The sequence below is a fragment of the Scyliorhinus torazame genome, chromosome 3, assembly GCF_047496885.1.
Source record: "Scyliorhinus torazame isolate Kashiwa2021f chromosome 3, sScyTor2.1, whole genome shotgun sequence".
NCBI lineage: Eukaryota > Metazoa > Chordata > Chondrichthyes > Carcharhiniformes > Scyliorhinidae > Scyliorhinus > Scyliorhinus torazame.
Genome location: NC_092709.1, coordinates 356,666,458 through 356,681,223, shown reverse-complemented (window position 1 = coordinate 356,681,223; position 14,766 = coordinate 356,666,458). Strand labels below are relative to the sequence as shown.

The 14,766-nt window shown below is 45.2% G+C and overlaps 1 protein-coding gene across 2 annotated transcripts in view; it reads left to right on the top strand.

Annotated features, from left to right (window-relative positions):
- LOC140409361 (uncharacterized) overlaps positions 1-14,477 on the top strand; it is a 70,925-nt gene extending 56,448 nt beyond the window's left edge. For both annotated transcript variants that reach the window (XM_072497797.1, XM_072497798.1), the window contains one exon: positions 11,993-14,477. In XM_072497797.1, the coding sequence (XP_072353898.1) occupies positions 11,993-13,330 (1,338 nt within the window). In that variant the 3' untranslated portion in view covers positions 13,331-14,477. The remainder of the gene's footprint in view (positions 1-11,992) is intronic.
- The last annotated feature ends 289 nt before the right edge of the window (positions 14,478-14,766 follow it).

Here is a 14,766-nt window from a genome sequence, read left to right as displayed (position 1 = left end):
CGGCCCTCAAATTGAACAGAGAGTGGCTTTGTAAGCGGATAAACAGCACCTTCCCCCATGAAACCAGCAAGCTCCATATGCTTATCAGAAAGGGGAAAGCAATGTTTCTGAATTAATGTCCAGTCTAACATAGAATTAGTCACCCCGGTGTCAATCAAGAAGGGGATGGGCACGCCCTCTATGTAAATCATAGCCGTGGGCCCGTCAGAGTGGTCCGCTGAGAGGGCCGGAAAGTTCGATCTGGCTAGTCAGTAGGGGTTAGAGGCAGTGAAGGGTGTCTGCCGACGGGGTTGAAATCTACCTTGTCGTTGGGGAGCTGGACAATCCCTAGCGTAGTGCCCTGTCCGTTGACAGTTGAAGCAAGTGACATGATATTTGGCAGGAGGACGACGCAGAGGCGCGCAGTCAAAATCCTCCGTGTGCGGCGTGCAGGGGCAAGGAGCCTGAGAGCGGTAACCAAATTCAGGAGAGTCCGTGCAATCTGGGCGATAGTAACGGGAATCTGTCTGAGAGTTTTGACCTTTAGGAGGTTTTCTTTGAGAGGGACGTTGGACAAATTCGGACTTAATTTTAGGCGTATTGTCTTTATAACAGGCTTCACGGTTGCGGCCATTGCTAATACTGATCCCGTGCGGTAGCCCCGTACATAGTCGCAGTTCGTCTCAAAAATTCAGTAAACCCTTCTGGGTCGTCTTTACAGGAAGGACATTGGGCCATGATCAAACATAGTTCCTGAGGTTTAAATGCCTGCCGCACCTTAATGAATGAGTCGTCGTTATCACCAGCGTGGGCGTTGATAACACTTATGGGTTCATAAAGGGCAGGTCATGCCTAACTAATTTAGTGGAATTTTTTGAGGACATTACCAGTGCGGTAGATAACAGGGAGCCAATGGAAGTGGTATATCTGGATTTACAGAAAGCCTTTGACAAGGTGCCACACAAAAGGTTGCTGCATAAGATAAAGATGCATGGCATTAAGGGGAAAGTAGTAGCATGGATAGAGGATTGGTTAATTAATAGAAAGCAAAGAGTGGGGATTAATGGGTGTTTCTCTGGTTGGCAATCAGTAGCTAGTGGTGTCCCTCAGGGATCAGTGTTGGGCCCACAACTGTTCACAATTTACATAGATGATTTGGAGTTGGGGACCAAGGGCAATGTGTCCAAGTTTGCAGACGACACTAAGATAAGTGGTAAAGCAAAAAGTGCAGAGGAAACTGGAAGTCTGCAGAGGGATTTGGATAGGCTAAGTGAATGGGCTAGGGTCTGGCAGATGGAATACAATGTTGACAAATGTGAGGTTATCCATTTTGGTAGGAATAACAGCAAAAGGGATTATTATTTAAATACAATATTAAAACATGCTGCTGTGCAGAGAGACCTGGGTGTGCTAGTGCATGAGTCGCAAAAAGTTGGTTTACAGGTGCAACAGATGATTAAGAAGGCAAATGGAATTTTGTCCTTCATTGCTAGAGGGATGGAGTTTAAGACTAGGGAAGTTATGCTGCAATTGTATAAGGTGTTAGTGAGGCCACACCTGGAGTATTGTGTTCAGTTTTGGTCTCCTTACTTGAGAAAGGACGTACTGGCACTGGAGGGTGTGCAGAGGAGATTCACTAAGTTAATCCCAGAGCTGAAGGGGTTGGATTACGAGGAGAGGTTGAGTAGACTGGGACTGTATTCGTTGGAATTTAGAAGGATGAGGAGGGATCTTATAGAAACATATAAGATTATGAAGGGAATAGATAGGATAGATGCGGGCAGGTTGTTTCCACTGGCGGGTGAAAGCAGAACTAGGGGGCATAGCCTCAAAATAAGGGGAAGTAGATTTTGGACTGAGTTTAGGAGGAACCTCTTCACCCAAAGGGTTGTGAATCTATGGAATTCCTTGCCCAGTGAAGCAGTAGAGGCTCCTTCATTAAATGTTTTTAAGATAAAGATAGATAGTTTTTTGAAGAATAAAGGGATTAAGGGTTATGGTATTCGGGCCAGAAAGTGGAGCTGAGTCCAGAAAAGATCAGCCATGATCTCATTGAATGGTGGAGCAGGCTCGAGGGGCCAGATGGCCTACTCCTACTCCTAGTTCTTATGTTCTTATGCAGTTTTGGCTGAAAGTTGAGGTCGGAGAGCAGTTACTACCACTGCCGATTCCTCCTCAAGTCTGCGCTTTTACAGAAAATCAGTTCAGTATTTATACATTATCATTATCAAGATTGCGTGACTACAGCTTAGTGAGGAATTCGATCTGAAGTAGAAACGTAAGCAATGTCATAAACCTGCTGATCTGCTGATCTTCTTGGACTCTTTGTCTCATCCCTCATACCATTACCTTGTCCTTTGATAGAACATTAAAAGGTCGGAGGAGACTCATCCATTCCTTATCTTGTCTTATTCATACCACCCTGGGTTATGGCGAGTTAGCCGTATTAGAAATTACAGAGGTCAGGCATTTTGGAATAGCTTGACCTTCTCTAATCTTATTCATGCTTTAGGTTATGCGGAGTCAGCCTTATCAGTCTTACAGGAGTCTGGTACATTGAAATGGCTAGGTCAGTTTTTCTTACATTGTACCGAATAGTTGACCAGTTTTCCCATCATGCCATTACTTAATTCGTACAACATCACAGACAGCCTTACATTAAAACTGGCCATGGTTTTCCAAGCTTCCTTACAGTCCAGGGTGGTGCCAGAGGAATAGGGAATTTCAAACCTTATGCCTTGTCGGTAGCACAGTGGCTAGCACTGTTGCTTCACAGCGCCAGGGTCCCAGGTTCGATTCCCAGCTTGGGCCGCTGTGTGTGCGGAGTCTGGACGTTCTCCCCGTATCTGCGTGGGTTTTCTCCGGGTGCTCAGGTTTCATAGATTATCATAGAATTTACAGTGCAGAAGGAGGCCATTTGGCCCATCGAGTCTGCACCGGCTCTTGGAAAGAGCACCCTACCCAAGGTCAACACCTCCACCCTATCCCCATAACCCAGTAACCCCACCAAACACTAAGGGCAATTTTGGACACTAAGGGCAATTTATCATGGCCAATCCACCTAACCTGCACATCTTTGGACTGTGGGAGGAAACCGGAGCACCCGGAGGAAACCCACGCACACACTGGGAGGATGTGCAGACTCCGCACAGACAGTGACCCAAGCCGGAATCGAACCTGGGACCCTGGAGCGGTGAAGCAATTGTGCTACCCACAATGCTACCGTGCTGCACAGTTTCCTACCACAAGCCCCGAAAGACGTGCTGTTAGGTAATTTGGACATTCTGAATTCTCCCTCATTGAACCCGAACAGGCGCCAGAATGTGGCGACCAGAGGATTTTCACAGTAACTTCATTGCAGTGTTAATGCAAGCCCACTTGTGACAATAAAGATTTTTATTATTATTACAAAGAAGAAATAGGGATTTGGTATTTTTATAAAGAAAACTTTATTATGACTACAATATTAATCTAACTTCACCCCGAAAATAAAAGCTGACAATTACCCCTTTAACACTACTGCTCAATTACCCATCAAACGGCAAGAAAAGAAACATACAACTCTCAATCCATCTTAAAATCAGCAATGGCATGGAGTACCACTTGCTTCACGGGACAGATTTGAGCTCCTGTTAGAACAACTGCAGACTCTGGCTAGACATTTTCAAAAAGCTGGTTCACCTGGCGTGTTTCAGCCTCTGCCTTGTCCTCAGACAAGACTGCTCTGCATTCAATATTATTACTTTTACTCAACTATCCTGCTGTGGGAGAAAACTGCTTTTACTTGTGGTCAAAACAATGATTGCCAGATCAGACTTCAACTCCTCTCCGAAGCTTTTTTCAAAATCTCTCTCTAAAGCTTTCTCAAAATATCCTTAGCTCCACCCAGCAATAACATCATTTCCTCAAGCTGAAAAACAAATGACCTCTCCAGGGTGAAAGCACATTAACTCCCCAGGGACTTTCCCCCATCAATCCACAGTGCATTAGCAACGGACTGAAAAACACATACCTCTGCCCAATTTCACCTTCTGGTCCCTAAAAGCTTCCAGGCCCTGCAAACAATATCCTTTTTAAAACATGACCACTGCAGTCAAACACACTATAACCCCAGGCTTGTAATCCTTAAATTGCCCCAATATCTAGAATCCAATATTCCTAAAATCCTCCATTCATTACACCGATGTATCAGAACACCCAGCTCCCTTCGTACATCCACACTTCCCAATATATCACCATTTAAATAATACTCTTCTGTTATGGGCCAGGGTTTAGAGAACCCCAAAGTGTATCATGGAGTTCACCTGACTCACAACTTTTAATAGATTGTGGTATGGGGAGCACACGCACACGGCCCACTCTACAGGTGTGGTACAGCAGAAATGGAAAAGTAATTTTGAAAGCAAAACAATGTTTATTCTATGAACTCAAGTTAACCTTTTTGAAACAAACAGTGAACACCTTAGCAACCATTAATTCAAATACAACCCCCAAAGAATACAACACTAAGTAATCTGTAAGCTGTCCTTTTAACATCCAGAAGACTTTTTAAAAAAACTTTAAACAGAAGCACGTTAGGTTTACATTCACTACTGAGAACATTTATAATTCTGAATTCACCAAATGATCAAGAGATAGTCTTTTGATGGCAGAGAGAAACAGCAGTACACCTGCTTGGTCTGGCTTCAGCTCCAACACTGAAAACGGAACTAAAACACACCCTGCAGCAAACAGACTAAAACGAAAGTAAAAAGCTGACGCAGCCCAGATCCACCCACTCTGACATCACTGCAGTAGTAAACACCCATTTCTTAAAGGTACTCTCACTACAGATATTTATATACACACCCATTTATAAACACCCATTTCTTAAAGGTACTCTCATATGACCTTCCTTTCTCTTTGTCACACCAAAGTGTCTAATTTCACATTTAGTCACATTGTACTGCATCTGCCATGTGTTTGCCCACTCACTCAACTTGTCTAAGTCACCTTGAAGCCTCCTTGCCTCCACCTCACAACTCACAATTCCGCCCAGTTGTATGCTGTCAGCAAACATGTTACATTTGATTCCCTCATCCAGGTCATTTTTTATATGTTGTGAAAGCTGGGGTCCCAGCACTGATCTCTGTGGTATCCCACTCGTCACGGCCTGCCACTCAGAAAAAGACCCATTTATTCCTACTCTCTGTTTCCTGTCTGTCACCCAATTCCCGATCTGTGCCAATACATGACCCCAATCCCATGTGCTTTAATGTTTCCCACCAGCGTCTTATGAGGGACCTTATCAAAAGCCTTCTGAAAGTCTAAATATACCACATCCACTGGTTCTCCCTTATCGATTCTACAAGTTACATCCTCAAAAAATCTCCAGTAGATGTATTAAGCACGATTTGCCTCTCATTAACCCACACTGGCTTTGTCTATTCTACTCATGCTTTGCAAATGTTCTGTTAACACATCGTTTATAATAGAGTCTAGCATCTTCCCCACTGCTGATGTCAGGCTAACTCACCTGTAATTCCTTGTTTTCTCTCTCCCTCCCTTTTTAAATAGTGGGGTTACATTCACCACACTCCAATCATTAGGAACTGCAAAAGAATTTTGGAAGATGATCCCAATACATCCACTTTTTCCAGAGTAACTTCCTTTGATACACTAGCGTGTGGATTATCAGACCCTGTGATTTGTCAGCCTTTAACCCCATTCATTTCCCCAGCACCATTTTCTTACCAACACTGATTTCCTTCCATTCCGCCCTCTTACTCGACCCTTGGTTCCCTGACATTTCTGGGAGATTATTTTGCCCCCGTTCGTGAAGCGAAAGCCAAAGTATGTGTTCAATGATCCTGCAGGAGTGAGGATGTGAGGGTGGGAATGTTGGCAATGGGATGAAGGATGGAGGTGTGGGAATGGGCGTGTGGCACCAGTGGAAAGGCTTCCCTTTGGTGTCTGAATTTAAGGTGTCTCTGTGTTAGACGTTTTAGTTGCTGTGATATGAAGAGTCTAAAGTTCTGTTCCTTTTTCACCAACACACATTTATTTCATTCCAACAGCCTTTGCACAAAACTCTAACTACACATCACCTGACAGAGGCCACCCGAAGCCCCTTTACCTACAAGTGTCAATTAATGGATACTTAACATAAATGAGACAACTAATTGCAATGTCTCTTAACCCATTACTTAACAGTCTCCCCTTCCTTGGAGAAAAAAATATTTAGGTGAAAACAAAATTTCAAGAAACTCGAACACACACACATTATTTCCCTCCCTTTTTTCCAATTTGTTTTTGTTTGGACGAGAAAGAAAAAAAACAGTCACAGAAACAAGCGCCCTTCATTAACAATATCCAAAAGTTTGTGTGAACTCACCCCTCTTCGTAAAACAGTCTGACAGTTGATAGCTGCTGTCGACCCATTTTAATTTTTGTTATTTCCCCTCTGTCCAACATCTGCTTCAAACTTGCGATGTCTATCCATATCCTCTTTTCATTGACACTTTTTGTAGAGTGCACATTTTCCCACAGGGATTTATTGTCAATGTGACAGTCAATAGGTATATTACCCAAATCTCCTAATCCCAAAATTTCCGTCAATATCTGACTTATATAAAAGGCCATATCCACCGCCTCCACAAGGATTAATGTCTCAGCAGCCAAGGTGCTTTTTACCACGCTCCTTATTTTCTTTCTTTCCCACACAAGCGGGCAACATTTACTATTGTTCCTCAAAAGGAAAATTATAAAACCTCCTGCGCTTGAAACCCCATCACATAAATTTCTGTTGGACGCATCACTATAAACTATGAGTTTCAAGTGCCTAAGGTCACCTAAAACCAGGAACTTCAAAACACACTCCTGAATTTTTAGTTTGGCCAATGCTTTATTTGCTCTTATTATGTCTTCCACTTTGGGATCATTCAGTTTTGTACTCAACTCTAAGACATCAAAACTCACGTCCGGTCTAGTCTGTCTGCCTAACCAGTTCAGTTGCCCAATTAAACTTCGCAGTTGCTCTTTTTCTATCTTTGAAACCATTGCGTCTATTTGTGAAACTCGGCCACGACTAATTGCTATTGGGCTGATGCTTTCCAAATAAGATTGCTGACGTAAAGTTGCCCCTAACTTAGTCTGTCCAATTTCCAGTCCAATATATTTAAATGCACCGGAAGCCTGACTTCCAACCCTGAATTCTTTCCTCAAACCAGAGATTACAATAGCTTCAAAATCACTAGTCCCACCCCACAAAAAATCATCGACATGCATCATAAAGATGCCAGAAAGATTTCCTTTATAGTGCCAGTAAAACATTGCAATATCTGCTTTCAACTGGCAACAGCCTAACTTTAACAAAACTGACCTTACCGAAAAATACCAGACTCTAGATGCATCATTTAATCCATATACACATTTGTTCAACTTCCAGAGTACCCCTTCTGTGTTAGCTGCTTCTTTAGGAGGACGGAGAAAAATGTCTCTCTGGAGCTGATGCCACTGCACAAAGGCAACTTTTATATCTATATACTTGCATTCCCATGCCTTTGTGGCTAATAGAGCCAAGAAGATCTTTAAAATACCCTTTCCTGCTGTAGGTGAATCTACCCTTAAATCCTGATCTTCTAAGTTTTCTTCAAATCCCCTTGCCACAAGCCTGGCCTTTGCCTTATAAGTTCCATCCGGAAGAACCTTTCCGTGCAAATCCATCTGTGGGATAGAGCTCTTTGTCCCCTATCCGGTACTTCCGTGTATACCCCAAATTCACTCCAACTATGCAATTCTTGCTGTTTAGCATCTTTGATAACTTTTTCATCTAATTTATTTGAAGCCACCAAAATCTCACGTGCATGTGGGCTTCTACTCTTATTAGTATTCTTAGTCGTGCTCATGTTCCGAGATCTTGATAAACTACGTCCTCTCTCCCGCCTGTTATCTCGCTCTGTACTGCTACTGCGTTCCCTTCTGCTGTGGGATTTCCTTTCAATAGTTCAATAGACCTTTTCCTGCGGACCTGTTCACTATCCAATGTACTATCTGAACTGGCATTGCATTTCTGTGCCCTCCATTTTTGAAGGTCATTTTCCCAATCCATTGTCTTGACTCCTTCCCCTGAATGCTTTCAACCAATGTTTATACTTTCCAGTGGCCTTCCTTGCTCTACTAATAACAGTTGCATCCTCCCATTGACTAGACCCTTCAGGCAAGTATGTCACTTTTGTACCAACTTTTGGCAATTGTCCTTTCGGAAAAATGGCCTGTTCTAATTCATCAGAAGTGTTATGTTCCTCTACAGAAACCCTGTCTATATCAGTTAACTGGTCCTCATAGTTCTGTAACACATGCGTACCAGATGACTGGTTCCTCGTCATGTCTGTCTGCTCTGTCTAAGTTTGAAAATTTGTAACCTGTACCCATTATCCTTGATGAATGTACCCAAGCAGTTTGATTACCATGTTGCAAAATAATTGTTTTGCCATCTATGCCTATGATCTTCCCTGGCCTTTCCATTCAGTAGAATTGTCTATCTTATAGTATACCATGTCTCCTTGCTGAAAAACGGCATCTGATAGCTGTACGTTATGTCTTAAAGCTCTGCGAATTCTTTCAGAGACTTCTGCTTCCAAAAAAGCTTTTCTACTGCTATGTAATGCATTTAAATGTTCAGCAAAACCATAGCTAATTGTAGTCCCCTCCCAAGCTAGAGGCTGGTCATCCAAAATGGACGGAACTTTAGGATTTCTACCAAACACTAATTGATAAGGACTATAGCCTCCAACCATCTGCAATTAATTCTTTGCATGTACCGCCCATGCTAAAGCTGAATTTAGCCTGCAATTTGGTCGATCTGCCAACATTTTCTGAAGCATTTCATTGATGACAGCATGATTTCTTTCACAGACACCATTACTAAATGGGCTTTCTGCAGCCGTATTTATAACTCTGATATTCACGTTTTCACACATATGCCTAAACTCATCATTAGCAAATTCTCCCCCATTGTCCGTAAGGAATTTTGCTGGTGGACCCATTCCTGTCCCTATCTATTTTTCCACGATTTGATCCAGAATTACCCTCTTTTCTTTACTTCTTACATCATTGATTGACTAAATCTGGTTGCCCTGGCCAAAGGTAGGGTTGCTATCGGTCGTGCGGATGTCCTTCTGTACTTCCTACAAACTTCACAGCGGCCACTAACCTGTTCTATCAGTTTCGTATAGTCATCATCCCTTACCCCTGCATCCTTTAATAAATTTTTCAGCCTCCGAGGAGACGAATGTGCAAATTGCCTATGCAGTTTTAATACCACAAGCTTTTTATCAGCTAAAGTCCCATTTTCAACTGCCATTAACACATCCTTAACCACTCTACTTGAAATATTATTTGTCAGTAATGGAATACAATCGTGTCTCTACTGTGTAAATTGTAAATCCACCGTCTTTCCAAAAACTGTTGCCTTATCCTGTTCCCTATCCAGTTTCATGTGTGCTTTCTTCATCGACGGTCTGCTCAGAAGCAAAGGTATCTCACTTGATACAACATCCGTGCTGATGAAATGATTCACTCCGGCAATATTGCAAGGGATCACCACTCTTTTCAGCGACTTCAGAGTATTATCATCCCCAAACCTGAAACTTGTGGAACTTTCAAATTCCTTAACTTTGTTACGATTTTCAGCATTCAAGGAGTCCAGATAAAATTTTAACCAGTCAATTCCACACACAGTAGATGTGCAGCCAGTGTCCAATACAGCACAGTTGAAGGATTCTGCAACCAACACCCTCATTACCAAGTGAGTACCACTTGATTAGTAAGTTTGCAGACGACACAAAGGTTGGTGGAATTGCGGATAGCGATGAGGACTGTCGGAGGATACAGCAGGATTTAGATTGTCTGGAGACTTGGGCGGAGAGATGGCAGATGGAGTTTAATCCGGACAAATGTGAGGTAATGCATTTTGGAAGGTCTAATGCAGGTAGGGAATATACAGTGAATGGTAGAACCCTCAAGAGTATTGAAAGTCAAAGAGATCTAGGAGTACAGGTCCACAGGTCACTGAAAGGGGCAACACAGGTGGAGAAGGTAGTCAAGAAGGCATACGGCATGCTTGCCTTCATTGGCCGGGGCATTGAGTATAAGAATTGGCAAGTCATGTTGCAGCTGTATAGAACCTTAGTTAGGCCACACTTGGAGTATAGTGTTCAATTCTGGTCACCACACTACCAGAAGGATGTTGAAGCTTTAGAGAGGGTGCAGAAGAGATTTACCAGAATGTTGCCTGGTATGGAGGGCATTAGCTATGAGGAGCGATTGAATAAACTCGGTTTGTTCTCACTGGAACGAAGGAGGTTGAGGGGAGACCTGATAGAGGTCTACAAAATTATGAGGGGCATAGACAGAGTGGATAGTCAGAGGCTTTTCCCCAGGGTAGAGGGGTCAATTACTAGGGGGCATAGGTTTAAGGTGAGAGGGGCAAGGTTTAGAGGAGATGTACGAGGCAAGTTTTTTACGCAGAGGGTAGTGGGTGCCTGGAACTCGCTACCGGAGGAGGTAGTGGAAGCAGGGACGATAGGGACATTTAAGGGACATCTTGACAAATACATGAATAGGATGGGAATAGAGGGATACGGACCCAGGAAGTGTAGAAGATTGTAGTTTAGTCGGGCAGCATGGTCGGCACGGGCGTGGAGGGCCGAAGGGCCTGTTCCTGTGCTGTACATTTCTTTGTTCTTTGTACCGGCGTAAAACTGCTTGTCAATAGGACAATGCCTTCTTTCTGGTCACTATCTTTTTCCTCTTCTGACTCTTCCATGTCATGTGTCGCTTCAAACACTCTATCATAACGAGTTGGACAGTTGAAAGCACAATGGTATTGAGAGTCACATCGAAAACATTGATTTATCATGCCCCGTGCATTTCTGGGGTTCATCTTCCTATTGTAGGTTCTAACTGGGTTTCTGTCTTCATAATTTCCTTGTCTCGGTCTCCTTCTATAGTCTTGAGCCCTGTTCGTAGCCATACGATTTCGCCATCCTGTTAGTAGTGTATCTTCCATATTCTGCCTTATTGCAGGCTGACCTATTTGGGTCATCAGAGCCATCGGAATCGAATGTTTCCCCAGAAACTTTTGTAAAGCTTTTGTCATCTGTTCGAATAAGGTATCCTTATCCACAAACTGAACTCCTGTCAAAACCAGGAGCCTATCCATGTTGCTCACTCTAGCACAGTCAAGTAATTTAAAGGCCAACACAGACTGTGGAAATTCCAGGTTGTGTTTCTGCAGCCTTTTATATAATCTGCCAAATTCCATTCTATAGTCTTCCATGGAGATATCCTCCATTTTCCAGAACTTGTCAAAATCCGAACATGCTTCATACGCACTTCACAAGTCATCTTTCTTATAAATCTTATCCATATAATGTAATAAAGTCTCCCGACCTTCTTCTGAGTCTATCTCTTCCAATTCCAGCTCAGAAAGCACTTTGTTTCGGATTTTACTGCCATATGGTCGAGAAAGAGCCAATGCCATACCTTGTTTTCTCTTTCCCAAAGCAGTTACCTTAGTCCACATAACTACTGCACTTCTCCATTGGTCGTACGATCCCCTTTCAGAAAATAAGGGAGGATAGTCATATCCAGCCATCTTTATCCTGGGTTCAGCCATATATCCCTTTTTTTCTTCTCTCACTCACTCCTTGGTTTGATCTGGTAAGTTGTATCTTTCAACCCTTCACATTTACACAGCAACCATCCTCTGCTACCAATTGTTAGACGTTTTAGTTGCTGTGATATGAAGAGTCTAAAGTTCTGTTCCTTTTTCACCAACACACATTTATTTCATTCCAACAGCCTTTGCACAAAACTCTAACTACACATCACCTGCCAGAGGCCACCTGAAGCCCCTTTACATATCAGTGTCAATTAATGGATACTTAACATAAATGTGACAACAATTGCAATGTCTCTTAACCCATTACTTAACATCTGTATTCTTATCAGTGTTTTCCCCATCCCTCAGGGTCTAACTGCTCTCAACCTGCACGCCTGCAGCAGGATCCAGTCCTCGGTGTTGGTGGATCTGGTTGAATGCCTGCCACGTCTTCGGAAGCTGACCCTGTCCAGCACCCAGTGTGATAGCCAGGTCCTATCGGCCATCGGAAGTAGTTGCAGAGAGCTGAGGGAGCTGGATGTGTCGAGGTGTAAGAAGGTGACATCCTCGGGGTTGCTGCACCTGGTGTATGATCAGACCCGAGCAGCATTTAACTCTCTCCAGCTGAGGAATCTCCTGGCCGAGGGCCTGGAACTGCCTCCGGGCACCGATACGCAACACGTGGCGGTGATGGCGTTTCTCCTGCTCGCCCTGCCCAGGTTGGAGCACGTCACGCACCCCTTTCTCGTGGAAGCATTAACTCTGATTCATGGGCGGCTCTTCGGAAAAGGCCACCGGTTCCTCGAGGGCCGAGGCTTCCCCTCGCTGGAGGAGGCTGCCGGGTTCGGACTGGCGCCGGGGGTTGGCGCCTCGCAGACGCAGGTCCTTCGGCTGAGGCGCTTAGATATCGTCCCGGGACAGGACCTCTCCATCTTAACTTCCATCTGCAGAGAGGTTGCAGAGGTCACCGTTTCCCTTGACCACGAGCTGAGGGACATGGGGCACCTCCATTCCTGGAGCCAGCTGACCCACCTTACCGTGGAATGCTCCGAGTCTCTCACCAGGTCGCTGAGCGATCTGGTCCCGGTTTTGTGCTGCCTGGGCCCCCACCTCCAGCTACTGTCCCTTCAGAATTTCCACTTGCATCAGGAAACTTCCCTCAGCCACATCCTCCGATCCTGCCCCAATCTCCGCGTCTTCCAGTCTCAGCTCCATCTCCCTCCACAGAACAGCAACTCCCCTGCAGCCGCCGAAGACAGCGACGATGAAGGCGATGGCCAGCAGCCGGACGCAAACCCCTTGTTCCGCGCCCACTGGCGCTTTCCCCAATTGAAAGATTTCAGTTTAAGGGTTTTGGATTCCAGCCCCCTGCCCCGCAGTTTCCAGCTGTCCTTCCGAGCGGCTCTGACCTCCGCACTGCGCGGCTCGCCACAGCTCAGCAAACTGTCCCTCGTCAATATCCCCGTGTGCCTGGACAAGGTCTTCCAGAATGTCCTGGAGCAGCCCGGCCCGCTCGCGCAGCTGTCAGAACTGTGCCTGGCTCACAGCCGTGTGTCGAGCGCCGCTGTCCACTTGCTGATGGCGGCAGACAACCAGCTGGTGTCCCTGGACCTCCGCCACTGTCGCGATGTTCACCGCCGGCATTATGATCAGTTTGTGGAGGACGCGAAGCGAAGCAAGTTCGATTTGGAGATCTCCTGGGAATGAGGTGCGCTGGGATGAAGGATTGGCATTCTGACACACAGACACGCACTTACCCACACACTGACCCACAGGCACAGGCTGACACATATACACACAGATCACACACACGCACCTGCTCGCACACATGCACCTGCTCTCTCACACGCAGCTCCTCGCGCACACACACACCTGCTTGCGCACACACACTCACCTGCTCGCGGACACTCACCTGGCCGCTCACACTCACCTGGCCGCTCACACTCACCTGGCTGCTCACACTCACCTGGTTGCTCACACTCACCTGGTTGCTCACACTCACCTGGTCGCTCACACACACCTGGTCGCTCACACTCACCTGCTTGCACACACACACCTGCTCGCTCTCTCGCCCACACACACACACCTGCTCACATATCTGATCTCACACACACTTGCTCACACACGCACCTGCTCACATACATGTACCTGCTCCCACACATGTACCTGCTCCCACACATGCACCAACTTGCACACACGTACCTGCTCTCTCTTTCGCATGCACACGCACACACCTGCCCACATACCTGATCACACACACACTTGCTCACACACACACACCTGCTCACATACATGTACCTGCTCACACACACGCTCACCTGCTCGCACACACTCACCTGCCTGCACACACTCACCTGGTCGCTCACACACACCTGCTCGGACACGCACCTGCCCGCTCGTGCACACATACACACACGCACCTGCGCGCACATCCCGTACCAGCCTCCCCGAACAGGTGCCGGAATGTGGCGACTAGGGGCTTTTCACAGTAACTTCATTAAAGCCTACTTGTGACAATAAGCGATTTTCATTTCATTTCATCTGACCACACACACACACCTACTCACGCACACGCACATGCTCACACATTGCAGGCTTACACACACATGCCCATGTGCGTACACAAACATGCATGTGCACACCTGTACACACATGCTCACGGACGCACATGCATACATTCCTGTATCACTTGCTGGTTTATGGATTTTTACGGAACATTTTTCCTTGATCATGAATTTACCTCTGTATCTTTGAAATTTGTTTGTGAGCAACATTTGAAAGATGTTTACAAAAATACTGATAATCTAATGATACTTTCTCACAAGGGCAATGTTAATAAAAGAAAAACATGAAACCGACTTCTTGATTACCATCAGCCCACCAGGTTTACTGAGATCACTCACCAACCTTATCATTAGGGTCACAAATGTAAACATTCTTAATTTTTGCATCTCTTTTGAAAATGTTCGAAAATCATTTTTGAAACAATTGTTCAAGGTCAGGAACTGCACGAGTCCTTAATGAGACGCAGCCTGCCAACCCCTCCTCTCAAAGGACAAGGTCATCCCAGCTCCTGGAGGTTCTCCTCCAAGTCACTCACCATCCTGACTTGGAAATATATCGCCGTTCCTTCATTGTCACTG